Source organism: Carcharodon carcharias, chromosome 2, assembly GCF_017639515.1.
Source record: "Carcharodon carcharias isolate sCarCar2 chromosome 2, sCarCar2.pri, whole genome shotgun sequence".
Taxonomy (NCBI): Eukaryota; Metazoa; Chordata; class Chondrichthyes; order Lamniformes; family Lamnidae; genus Carcharodon; species Carcharodon carcharias.
The window spans coordinates 210,687,870-210,699,918 of record NC_054468.1 but is presented as its reverse complement, the minus strand read 5'-3'; the positions used below and the strand labels follow the sequence as shown (position 1 = coordinate 210,699,918).

Here is a 12,049-nt window from a genome sequence, read left to right as displayed (position 1 = left end):
GGGCTATCACTACTAGAAAGTACTTTAATGAACCAGTCATTGGCATTTATCACTGCCTATTTCAGCCAAGAACAAGGTGATAGCGAGCAAAATCTCACCTTGTTTCTCAGCTGATATCCAGTGTGTTGCAATTTTGGGGTGAAGCTGGAAACAGATGAGTAACACTCCCAACACAACAACTGGGATCCTCCTTACATAGAAACGTAGCAGGATTAGGGCTTTCGGCCCTTCGAGCCTGCTCCGTCATTCATTATGATCATGGCTGATCATTCAACTCAATAGCCTGCTCCCGCTTTCTCCCAATATCCTTTGATCCCTTTCGCCCCAAGAGCTATATCTAACTCCTTCTTGAAAACATACAATATTTTGACCGCAACTACTTTCTGTGGTAGCGAATTCCACAGGCTCACCACTCTCTGGGTGAAGAAATTTCTCCTTACCTCAGTCCTAAGTAGTCTACCCCGCATCCTCAGACTGTGACCCCTGGTTCTATACTCCCCCACCATCGGGAACATCCTTCCTGCATCTACCCTGTCTAGTCCTTTTAGAATTTTGTAGGTTTCTATGAGATTCCCCCCTCATTCTTCTGAACTCCAGCAAATATAATCCCAACCGACTCAATCTTTCCTCATATGTCAGTCCCACCATCCCAGGATCATTCTGGTAAACCTTCGCTGCACTCCCTCTAAAGCAAGAACATTCTTCCTCAGATAAGGAGACCAAAACTGCACACAGTATTCCAGGTGTGGTCTCACCAAGACCCTGTATAATTGCAGCAAGACATCCCTGTTCCTGTACTCAAATCCTCTGGCTATGAAGGCCAACATACCATTTGCCTTCTTTACCGCCTGCTGCACCTGCATGCTTACCTTCAGCGACTGGTGTACGAGGACACCCAGGTCTCGTTGCACATTCCTCTCTCTCAATTTATAGCCATTCAGATAATAATTTGCCTCCCTGTTTTTGCTGCCAAAGTAGATAGCCTCGCGTTTATCCACACTATAATGCATCTGCCATGCATTTGCCCACTCACTCAGCTTGTCCAAATCACACTGAAGCATCTCTGCATCCTCCTCACAGCTCACCCTCCCACCCAGATTTGTGTCATCTGCAAATTTGGAGATATTACATTTAGTTCCCTCATCTAATTCAATATATATTGTGAATAGCTGGGGTCCCAGCACCGATCCCTGCGGTATCCCACTAGTCACTGCCTGCCATTCGGAAAAAGACCCGTTTATTCCTAATCTTTGTTTCCTGTCTGCCAACCAGTTTTTTATCCATCTCAATACATTACCCCCAATCCCATGTAGTTTAATTTTGCCAATCTTTTATGTGGGACTGTGTCAAAAGCCTTCTGAAAGTCCAAATGAACCACATCCACCGGCTCCCCCTCATCAACTCTACCAGTTATATCCTCGAAAAATTCTAGTAGATTTGTCAAGCATGATTTCCCTTTCGTAAATCCATGCTGATTCTGTCCGATTCTGCCATTGTTTTCCACGTGCTCAGCTATTAAACCTTTTATAATGGACTCTAGAATTTTCCCCACTACCGAAGTCAGGCTAAGTGGTCTATAATTCCCTGTTTTCTCTCTGTCTCCCTTTTTAAATAGTAGGGTTACATTAGCTACCCTCCAATCTGTAGGAACAAAACGGGAATCAGGATCCCATACATTATACAGGATCCTGTTGCAATTCTGGTGTTACACTGAACAGGTGAACCAGTGATCTTCAAAGGGATTACTGCAGGATGCACTGAAGATGCTATAGAAGATTATTCCGGCACTGATCTTTGTGGGCCCTGAGTGAGCTGGTTAGTTTCTTGTAGCAAGGTCACCCCCTCCCAACCCCCTGCCTCCCCGCAACTCTTGTTTCCCTGCATTTTAAAGACTCATTGTTATGACCACAACCGATGTTAATTGCTGCACAAACCAAACCCCAGAGGGAAGCTTGACTTACGGGCCATACCTTTTTAGTATTGTAAAAATGGGAAGGAGATGTACGGATCTCAGCAGCAAGAAGTCCAGTAACACTTTTGGGATTTTAAAAATTAAAAGTTGTGGTTTTATTAACAAGAATAAAAGAAAACTTAAGCACACAAGATTACAATTGCATACTTAAAGTTAGTCTTACAACACATTCTCCCAGAACGACACTCTACTTGGTAAGACCCACAAGTCCAGTCCCTTTCAGGCAACACTCCCTTATAGATGTAAAGATCAATGTATCCCACAAGATTCTCATTGTTGGAAAATTCTGTGAAGTGCAATGACTTTGGCCTGGATTTTCATCCTCGAGGTGGTAGCGTGAGTCGGAGAAATTCCCGGCTCAGCCTGCCCATCTTGGGAGAAATTGCCCACAAAGGCGGGATCTTCATTGCCAGGGGGCGGGTACGGGTTGGTGTCAGGCCAGCTGACCCAAGTAGTTTGTAGTGTTTGTAGTGAAATGACTTTTTTCAACATAGGAGAAAGTTATGAATTAATTACCTTTTTTCAAAGCTTTTATATATCACTGTACACTATAGGGTTCATTGGTTCTAGTGATGTATAGTGGATCAATGGGCATGAAAGTTCTATAACTTGGCATGAGGGGCTATAGGGGACGGGTGGAAGCGCAGAGATTGGCACGGGGGGGATGAGGGGGCCCCCATTCAGTCCAGGCCCTGATGCCAGTCCAGGCCTTCATGTCAATCCTGGCCTTCCTGTTGAAACCAGACGGACCACCAGGCATCAGGCTAGGCACCGGAAATGACAACGGCAAACTCAACCCTGTCGACCCTGCAAAGTCCTCCTTACTAACACTCGGGAGCTAGTGGCAAAGTTCGAAGAGCTGTCTCATATACTAGTCAAACAAAAGCCTGGCATAGTCATACTCATTGAATTCCATCTTACAGATAATGTCTCAGACACCACCATCACCATCCCTGGGTATGCCCTGTCAAACCGGCAGGACAGACTCAGCAGAGATGGTGACACAGTAGTATATGGTCAGGAGAGAGTTGCCCTGGGAGTCCTCAGCATTGATTCCAGATCCCATGAAGTCTCATGGCATCAGGTCAAACATGGCCAAGGAAACCTCCTGCTGATTATCATGTACCGCCCTCCCTCAGCTGATGAATCAGTACTCCTTCATGTTGAACACCACTTGGAGGAAGCACTGAGGGTGGCAAGGGTGAAGAATATACTCTGGGTGGGGGACTTCAGATCTATCACCAAGAGTCCCTTGGTAGCACTTCTACAGACTGATCTGGCCGAGTCCGAGACATAACTGCTAGAATGGGTCTGCAACAGATGGTAAGGGAACCAATAAGAGGGGAAAACATACTTGACCTCAGCCTCACCAACCTGCCTGCCGCAGATGCATCTGTCCATGAAAGTATTGGTAGGAGTGCAATTCTTGTGGAAGCGAAGGCCTGTCTTCACATTGAGGATACCTTCCATCATGCCACTATGCCTAGTGGGTTCGATTTCGAACAGATTTTGCAACTCAAGACTGGGCAATCATAAGGTGCTGTGGGCCATCAGCAGCTGCAGAATGGTACTCAACTGTAAAGAGTACCCTCGTGGCCCGGCATATCCCCCACTCTACCTTTGCCACTAAGCCAGGGGATCAATCCTGCTGCAATGAAGAGAGCGGAAGGGCATGCCAATAGTAGCATCAGGCATACCTAAGAATGAGGTGTCAACCTGGTGAAGCTACAACACAGGACTACTTGCGTGCCAAGCAGCATAAGCAGTAAGCGACAGACAGAGCTAAGCGATTCCAAAACCAATGGATCAGATCTAAGCTCTGTAGTCCTGCCACATTCACTTGTGAATGGTGGTGGACAATTAAAAAACTCACTGGAGGAGGAGGCTCCACAAATATCACTATCCTTAATGATGGGGGAGGCCAGAACGTCAGTGCAAAAGATAAAGCTGAAGTAATTGCAACAATCTTTAGCCAGAAGTGCCGAGTGGATGAACCATCTCCGCCTCCCCTGGAGGTCCCCAGCATCACAGATGTCAGGCTTCAGCCAATTCAATTCACTCCACGCGATATCAAGAAACAGTTGAAGGCACTGGATACTACAAAGGCTATGGGCTCTGACAATATTTCGGCAATAGTACTGAAGACTTGTGCTTCAGAACTTGCCACACTCTAGCCAAGCTGTTCCAGTACAGCCACAACACCTGCATCGACCCAGCAATGTGGAAAATTCCCCAGGTATGCCCTGTACACAAAAAGCAGGACAAATCCAACCTGACCAATTACTACCCCATCAATCTATTCTCGATCATCAGTAAAGTAATGGAAGTGATAATCAACAGTGCTGTCAAGTGGCACTTGCTTAGCAATAACCTGCTCACGGATGCTCAGTTTGGGTTCTGCCAGGGCTACTCAGCTCCTGACCTCATTACAGCCTTGGTTCAAACATGGACAAAAGAACTGTACTTTAGAGGGGAGGTGAGACTGACTGGTCTTGACTTCAAGGCAGCATTTGACCGAGTGTGGTATCAAGAAGTCCTGGCTAAACTGGAGTCAATGGGAATCGGGGGATAGGTCTCCGCTGGTTGGAGTTATACCTAGCACAAAGGAAGATGGTTGTGGTTGTTGGAGATCATCTCAGTTCCAGGACATCACTGCACGTGTTCCCCTGGGTAGTGTCCTAGGCCCAACCATCTTCAGCTCCTTCATCAATGACCTTCCTTCCATCATAAGTTCAGAAGTGGGGATGTTTGCTGATGATTGCATAATGTTCAGCACCATTCGTGACTCCAAAGATACTGAAAAAGTCCATGCCCAAATGTAACAAGACCTGGACAATATCAAGGCTTGGGCTGACAAGTGGCAAGTAACATTCGTGCCACACATGTGCCAGGTAATGACCATCTCTAACAGGAGAGAATCAAACCATTACCCCTTGACATGCAATGGTATTACCATTGCTGAATCCCCCACTATCAACATCCTGTGGGTTATCATTGACCAGAAACTGAACTGGACTAGCCAAATAAATACTTTGGCTACAAGAGCAGGACAGAGGCTGGGAATTCTGTGGAGAGTAACTCAACTCCTGACTCTTCAATGCCTGATCACCACACCACAAGGCACAAGTCAGGAATTTGAAGGAATACTCTCCACTTGCCTGGATGTGTGCAGCTCCAACAACACTCAAGGAGCTTGACACCATCCAGGACAAAATAGCCCGCTTTATTGGCACTCCATCCACAGCATTCACTCATTCCACCACTGACGCACAGTGGCAGCAGTGTGTATCATCTACAAGATGCACTGCAAAGACTCACCAAGAAACTTAGACAGCATCTTCCAAACCCAAGACCACTGCCATCTAAAAGGACAAGGGCAGCAGATACATGGGAACACCACCACCTGGAAGTTCCCCTCCAAGCCACTCACCACCCTGACTTGGAAATATATCGCCATTCCTTCACTGCTGCTGAGTCAAAATCCTGGAGCTCCTCATCCACCCGCCCCCAACAGTACTATGGATGTACCTACACCCCAGGGACTGCAGCAGTTCAGGAAGGCAGCTCCTCAAGGGCAATTAGGGATGGGCAATAAATGCTGTCCTAGCCAGTGATACCATATCCCATGAATGATTTTTTTAAAATTTTCAAGCTGTGCATTTGAGGTATGAAATTCTTTCTCCAGGAATGTGAATTTATAAAAACTTATATGTCAGCTTCCTGGTTTTTAAGTTTCTCTGTTGAAAGAAAATGCAAACTTGAACATTAGCATTTATTCCTGATAAAAGTCCACGTGCACCATTAGGTTAGAAAGTTTGGCCTTCTATTCATTGGAGTTTAGAAGAATGTTTCTTATTGAAACATATAAGATCCTTAGAGGAATTGACAGAGTGCATTCTGAAAGGATATTTCCCCTAGAACTAGGGGACACAGATTAAAAATAAAGGGTCTTCCATTTAAGACAGAAATGAGAAGAATTGTTTTTTTCTCTTAGAGGGTTGTTAGTCTGTGGAATTCTCTTCCCCAGAAAGCAGTGTAGGCAGGGATATAGAAGAATTTTAAGGCTGAGATAGATAGATGTTTGATTGACAAGGCAGTCAAAGGATATAGGGGATAGACAAAAAAAGTGGAGTTGAGGCCACAATCAGATCAGCCATTATCTTATTGAATGGCAGAGCAGACTTGAGGGGTCAAGTGGCCTGCTCTAATTCACATGTACATATGGTTGCATGTACATATGGATCTCCTCAGAAGAGCTAAACCCAAAGCAAAATACTACACATGCTGGCAATCTGAAATAAAAACAGAAAATGCTTGAAATACTCAGCAGGTCTGGCAGCACCTGTGGAGACAGAAACGGGGCTAATGTTTCAGGTCAATTAACTCAGTTTCTGTTTCCGTAGATGCTGCCAGACCTGCTGAGTATTTCCAGAATTATCTATTTTTATCTTTGGAAGAGCTCATGTCTACATTTTTTTTGGAATTAGGCCATTTATTTGCAGTAATGCAAACGTCTGCAATCACAAGCATGACATAAAGGCTCAAAAGCAAAGCTGGAAATATGCAATTAAAACAAAAAAGTGCTGAGAAAACTCAGCAGGTTAGGCAGCATCTGTGCAGAAAAACAGTGTTGACGTTTCAGGTCAATGACCTTTCATCAGAACTGGTTCCAATTCCAGAAAGTGGCTGATCTGATTGTGGCCTCAACTGTACTTTCCTGTCTACCCCCTACAACCTTTGACTATTTGAACCCTAATTGACTGGAAGCACTGAGGCAGAATGCCATTTGGCTTGCTCTGGTAGAGAGCAACTGCCAGGCACACGTTTCCGAGATTTGGTTGCTGGTTCCAGTTCAGAAAGCAGTTCTGATGAAAGGTCATTGACATGAAACATTACCTCTGTTTCTCTATATGACATATAGGTTCATTCGCTGGTTGTCACCATAGCCTTCATGGGACTATTGGAATTGTTTTACTTCTTCTCTGGCTTCAAGCCTCCCTCAGCCCATTTCTTGATGTTATCCACTCATCTGATTTTTCTTCTTCCTCTTCTGATTTACCCTCAATTTCTCCTTCAATTGTTGTCAGGACCAGGCTAAGGTCTTTGTTCCCAATGTCCTTACTTGGTTGTCTTATTCTCTCTAAGTGTATTTTGCAACCCTTTTGATTCTTGAACTTCTCTTCTTGATCTAACCCCATCATTTGTCTTTCTGTCCATCCAGCTGATTCTGAGCATCCTCCGCCATATCCGCATTTCAAAAGCTGTTCTCCTCTTTCATCAGAATCCAACTCTCATATCCATAGAATGTAACACTCCATAATAGTGACTGTAGGAGACATTTTTTGTTATGGACTCCCATACGCTACTTAAGTCATTGGTCATGCTTCTTCCTGGCATATATCAGCATATTGGAGAAATGTTAAAGACAAAAAAAGCATTTTAAGAAAACAAAATACCAAAAAAAGGCACTGATTTCACTGAAGATAAAGAGAGCTAGAAATAAACACCAGGGATAGAATTTTGCCCCCCCTTAGTCCCTACTGCAACAGGGAGACCATTTTCAGGTCTGGCACTCAACTCTCGGAAAAGAGTGCCAGGAAGTTGCTTTTTACCAGAGCAAACCAAATGGCATTCCCCTTCAGGGCTTCCAGTCAATTGGGGCTAAAATAGTCAAAGGTTATAGTGGACAGATAGGGAAGTAGAGTTGAGGCCACAATCAGATCAACCATGATCTTATCAAATGGCAGAGCACGCTTGTGGGGCCAAATAGTCTACTTCTGCTCCTAATTGATATGCATGTAATGTTTGCATTCTGTCAAGGGAATGATTTTTAATTAGAAGGGCCATGGCATGTATCCAGAAAACCCAGCAGCCCTTGGATTTTTCAGGCTGCAGCAACCACACGAATGGAGAGGAGATCTTAGAAGGCTGCTCTCAGGGTCTTGCACTTACCTGGAGGTCCTGCTGCAGGATCCAAGGGGCTGCATTGAAGTAAGCTCTCCCAAGGACCAGAGAAGAAGGAAAAGCTCTCCAATCAAGCAAGCATGGATGAAAGTGATTGAAGAAGTCAGAAGCAGGAGTGTGCTGTCTCTAACCTGGAGAGAGTGCCCTAAGAGGATATGGTTCATCAGGAGGGCATGACAGGTAAGTGGTGTAATATTTTCAGACGCCAAGCCCCACCCTCTGACTTAGCCAGCATTCTCCTGCACACCAGGTCAACATGCTTTGCAGCTTCACTCATTCCTCTCCCTACAGACTCCTCACATCCCTATCTGAGCAGCCACAACTCACCCTTAGTCTACTGCCCTATTTCAATCATACCTCACAATCACCTTCCACAAGCGGTGTCCTTCCCTCCTCTGCACACAAGCCAGTATGACCACTCACAACTCTCTGCCTTCTCTCAATGCAGAAGGTAGGACACAACTTGACGAGAGTAGAGAGCTGGTGGAGGTGGGGTTGCGCGGGAGGGGGTTGTGGGTAGTGATAGGAACCAGTGATAGACCCTTGTCATTGGCAACGTATTCCCATCTGTTCCACTGTTCCAGGAGACTGGAGCTGTCAACAGTGACCTGCCACGAGAATGTGAGTCTCTCAAAGCACTGGTCGTCGGACATGTCAAGAGAGCTGATCATCTGCCCACAGGGTCTCACCTCCTTCCAGCTGGATCTTGGTGTCCATTGCATCAGCCGTGTGCAGGGGCATGTGGCTGAGGAGAAGGCAGCTGGCCCTCCTGGTATTGCATCTGCTGCTGCTGGAGATGTTGACATAGATGTGGACTCTGCTGCTGACCCTCAGCAGAAATGCAAAGTGAGCCTTGATGAAAGCTGGTGGTAGGGAAGGGCAGTTGAAAGTGAGTTTTTTAAAATTTGTTCATGGGATGCGGGCTTTGCTGGCTAGGCCACCATTTATTGCCTATCCTAATTGCCCTTGAGAAGGTGGCGGTAAACTGCCTTCTTGAACCACTGCAGTCCATGTGGTGTAGGTACACCCACAGTACTGTTAGGGAGGGCGTTCCAAGATTTTGACCCAGCGACAGTGAAGGAGCGATGATATATTTCTAAGTCAGGATGGTGTGTGGGTTGGGGGCAATTTCCAGGTGGTGGTGTTCCCTTGTACCTGCTGCCCTTGTCCATCTAGATGCTAGCGGGCATGGACTTAGAGGCTTGGTGAGCTCCTGCAGTGTACCTTGTAGATGGTACACACTGCTGCCACTGTGCATCAGTGGTGGAGGAAGTGAATATTTGTAGCTGGGGTGCCAATCAAGCAGGCTGCTTTGTTGTGGATGGTGTCGAGCTTCTTGAGGGTTGTTGCAGCTGCACTCATCCAGGCAATTGAAGAGTATTCCATCACACTCCTGATTTGTAGGATGACATTACAGATGTTGGGCAGGCTTTGGGGAGTCTGATGAATTACTTGCCGCAGGATTCCTAGCCTCTGACCTGCTCTGGTAGCCACAGTATTTATATGGCTAGTCCAGTTGAGTTTCTGGTCAATGAAAACCCCTAGGATATTGATAGTGGGAGATTCAGTGATGGTTTTACCATTGAATGTCACAGGGAGATGGTTGGATTCTCTTTTGTTGGAGATGATCATTGTTTGACACTTGTGTGGTATGAATATTACTTGCCACTTGACAGCCCAAGTCTAGATATTGTCCAGGTCTTGCTGCATTTGGACATGGACTGCTTCAGTAGCTGAGAAGTCACGATTGGTGTAGAACATTGTGTGATCATCAGCAAACATGCCCACTTCTGACTTTATGATGGAAGATGGTTGGGCCTAGGACATTCATGCAGTGTTGTGTCCTGGAACTGAGATGATTAACCTCCAACAACCACAACCATCTTCCTCTGTGCTTAGTATGACTCCAACCAGAAGAGATGCTTGCCCTTGATTCCCATTGACACCAGTTTTGCTAGGGCTCCTTGATAACACACTCAGTCAAGTACTGCCTTGATGTCAAGGGCAGTCACTCTCACCTCACGAGTTCAGTTCTTTTGTCTATGCTTGAACCAAGGCTGTCATGAGGTCAGGAGCTGAGTGACCATAGCGGAACCCAAACTGAGCATCAGTGAGCAGGTTATTGTTAAGCAAGTACCACTTGATAGCGTTGTTGATGACCCCTTCTATCACTTTACTGATGATTGATGGGGCATAAGTGGCTGGGTTGGATTTGACCTGGGTAATTTTCCACATAGCCAGGTAGATGCCAGTGTTGTAGCTGCACAGGGTGCGCTATGAGTGAAGTACCTTCCAATAAGTCAGCACTCACCTGTCATGCCATATAAGCATGTTCCAAGAGAAGAAGTGCTTTGATCAGCAGTCTCTCACTTTTTTATTGGTTCATGGGATATGGTCATCACTGGCACTGTTTGCCGATCCCTAATAGCCCTTGAAGGTGGTGGTGAGCTGCCTGTATGAATTGAGTAGCCTTGCTATGAACATGAGCCTTATGAACATTTTAAAGTGCAATTAAGAGTCAATCACATTGCTGTGTGTCTAGAGTCACATATAGGGCAGACCAGGTAAGGATGGTAGATTTCCTTCCCTAAAGGACATTAGTAAACCAAATAGGTGTTTGCAACAATTGATGATAGTTCTGGACCCAATGTCAATTTCTGGCTGGAACTTTTCCACCCCAAACACACAAGAATCCACCTTCAATAGGTTGGGAAAATTCCATCCAGAGTCTGGGAAAGATAGTCACCAGTAATCTTAAACCTATGCTTTGGTTTGTTATTTCAGTGCACTGAGTAGGAAGGTTTTTTCTTGTTCCACAGTGCACTAAATTTAGTTTACACAGTAGTTAAGCACTAACTAAATAGTTAAGCAACTAGTCATTTAATACTTGTAATTATGCCCAGAGTTTTATGGAACATTGTTGCAGAGCACAGTAGATGTTCTATGCAACGCAACAGTTCTGCTCAAGTCTCACTGGTTACAGTTATCTGTGAACTGTTGATAAAGCTGTGCTCCAATGTTGGTAACTGCTGCACTAATGATGTCTGCCAGTAATGTGGAGATAATGGCCCTGACCTTCCATGGAGTGGCAATCGGAGCTGGATTGCCACGCCAGTCCTTCTTTCCTACTTTAAAATATAGCCGCTCCATTCTCACCTGACCTTCCAACTTAGGCCTGGAAAGAACCGTCGAGCACCGTGGGTTCCTAAGGGCCTTGTGTCGAGATCAGTTGAAATGGAAGTAGAGAAGCAATACCCGTTTTTTATGGCCCTGCGTGAAATGGCCCAGGGAGAGAGAATCCCAGGAAGGGGTTGACAGCAAACCTTCAGCAATCACTTTCATTGCAACCTTAGGATGCCAGGCATGGGAAAATTAGCATGGAAATCCTGAAGTTTGCAGTCTATGGCTAAGTACTCAGGCTGTCCTAACCAAACAAAGCCAGCAATCACTGAACTTCAACTTTCCTGTTCCCACATTGCTGTTAGAAATCCCATAAAAGTTATATCTTGTTCAATCAGTTGTAACTAGGTTCTTAAAACCATGACATGATTAATAAAATTTGACAAATAACAGAACTGGCCCTGAAAAAGTAATTTTATATTTACCAAGTGCTGCTAAAAATTCTAATAAATCACTTAAAAATTTTGAAAAATTTAACAAAAATTTTGTACATCGTAGCTTCTACTTTACCCAATGTATATGTGGAAATCTTTAATTTGCTCTGTGCTATAAAAATTGAAGGGATTTTATTTTACAGCTTTGTTTCCCTGTTTGGGTGTCTGTGAAAATCCTTTAACACGATTGGCTGCTCTGTGGGTTTGCTGACATCACTTGTTTCATGCTGGGAGACCCCAGTAGAAAATGCTGCAATAACACTGCATAGCTATAGCGATTAAATTCCCCTCAGTGAGATCGTTGTATCTCAGCAAAGCTTACTTCAAGATCAGTGGCACTCACCCTCTTGCTTTGCCATTGACCACAAAGCCTGAGCTACGACTTTTAATTCTCGTCTTCAGGTTTAGAAGTCAAAATTGCCGTCATCCAGATTATGGAGTTCTTGTTTTACTTTCTCTTTGTTTCCTTGATAGCACAAGCACTATAGGCCTTCACTTT

At 45.0% G+C, this 12,049-nt stretch overlaps 1 protein-coding gene across 1 annotated transcript in view; it reads left to right on the top strand.

Annotated features, from left to right (window-relative positions):
- The window catches only part of LOC121288725 (kynurenine 3-monooxygenase-like), an 86,629-nt gene extending 77,820 nt beyond the window's left edge, over positions 1-8,809 (top strand). Inside the window, exon 15 of the mRNA XM_041207503.1 lies at positions 8,521-8,809. Coding sequence (XP_041063437.1) covers positions 8,521-8,809 — 289 coding nt within the window. The remainder of the gene's footprint in view (positions 1-8,520) is intronic.
- The last annotated feature ends 3,240 nt before the right edge of the window (positions 8,810-12,049 follow it).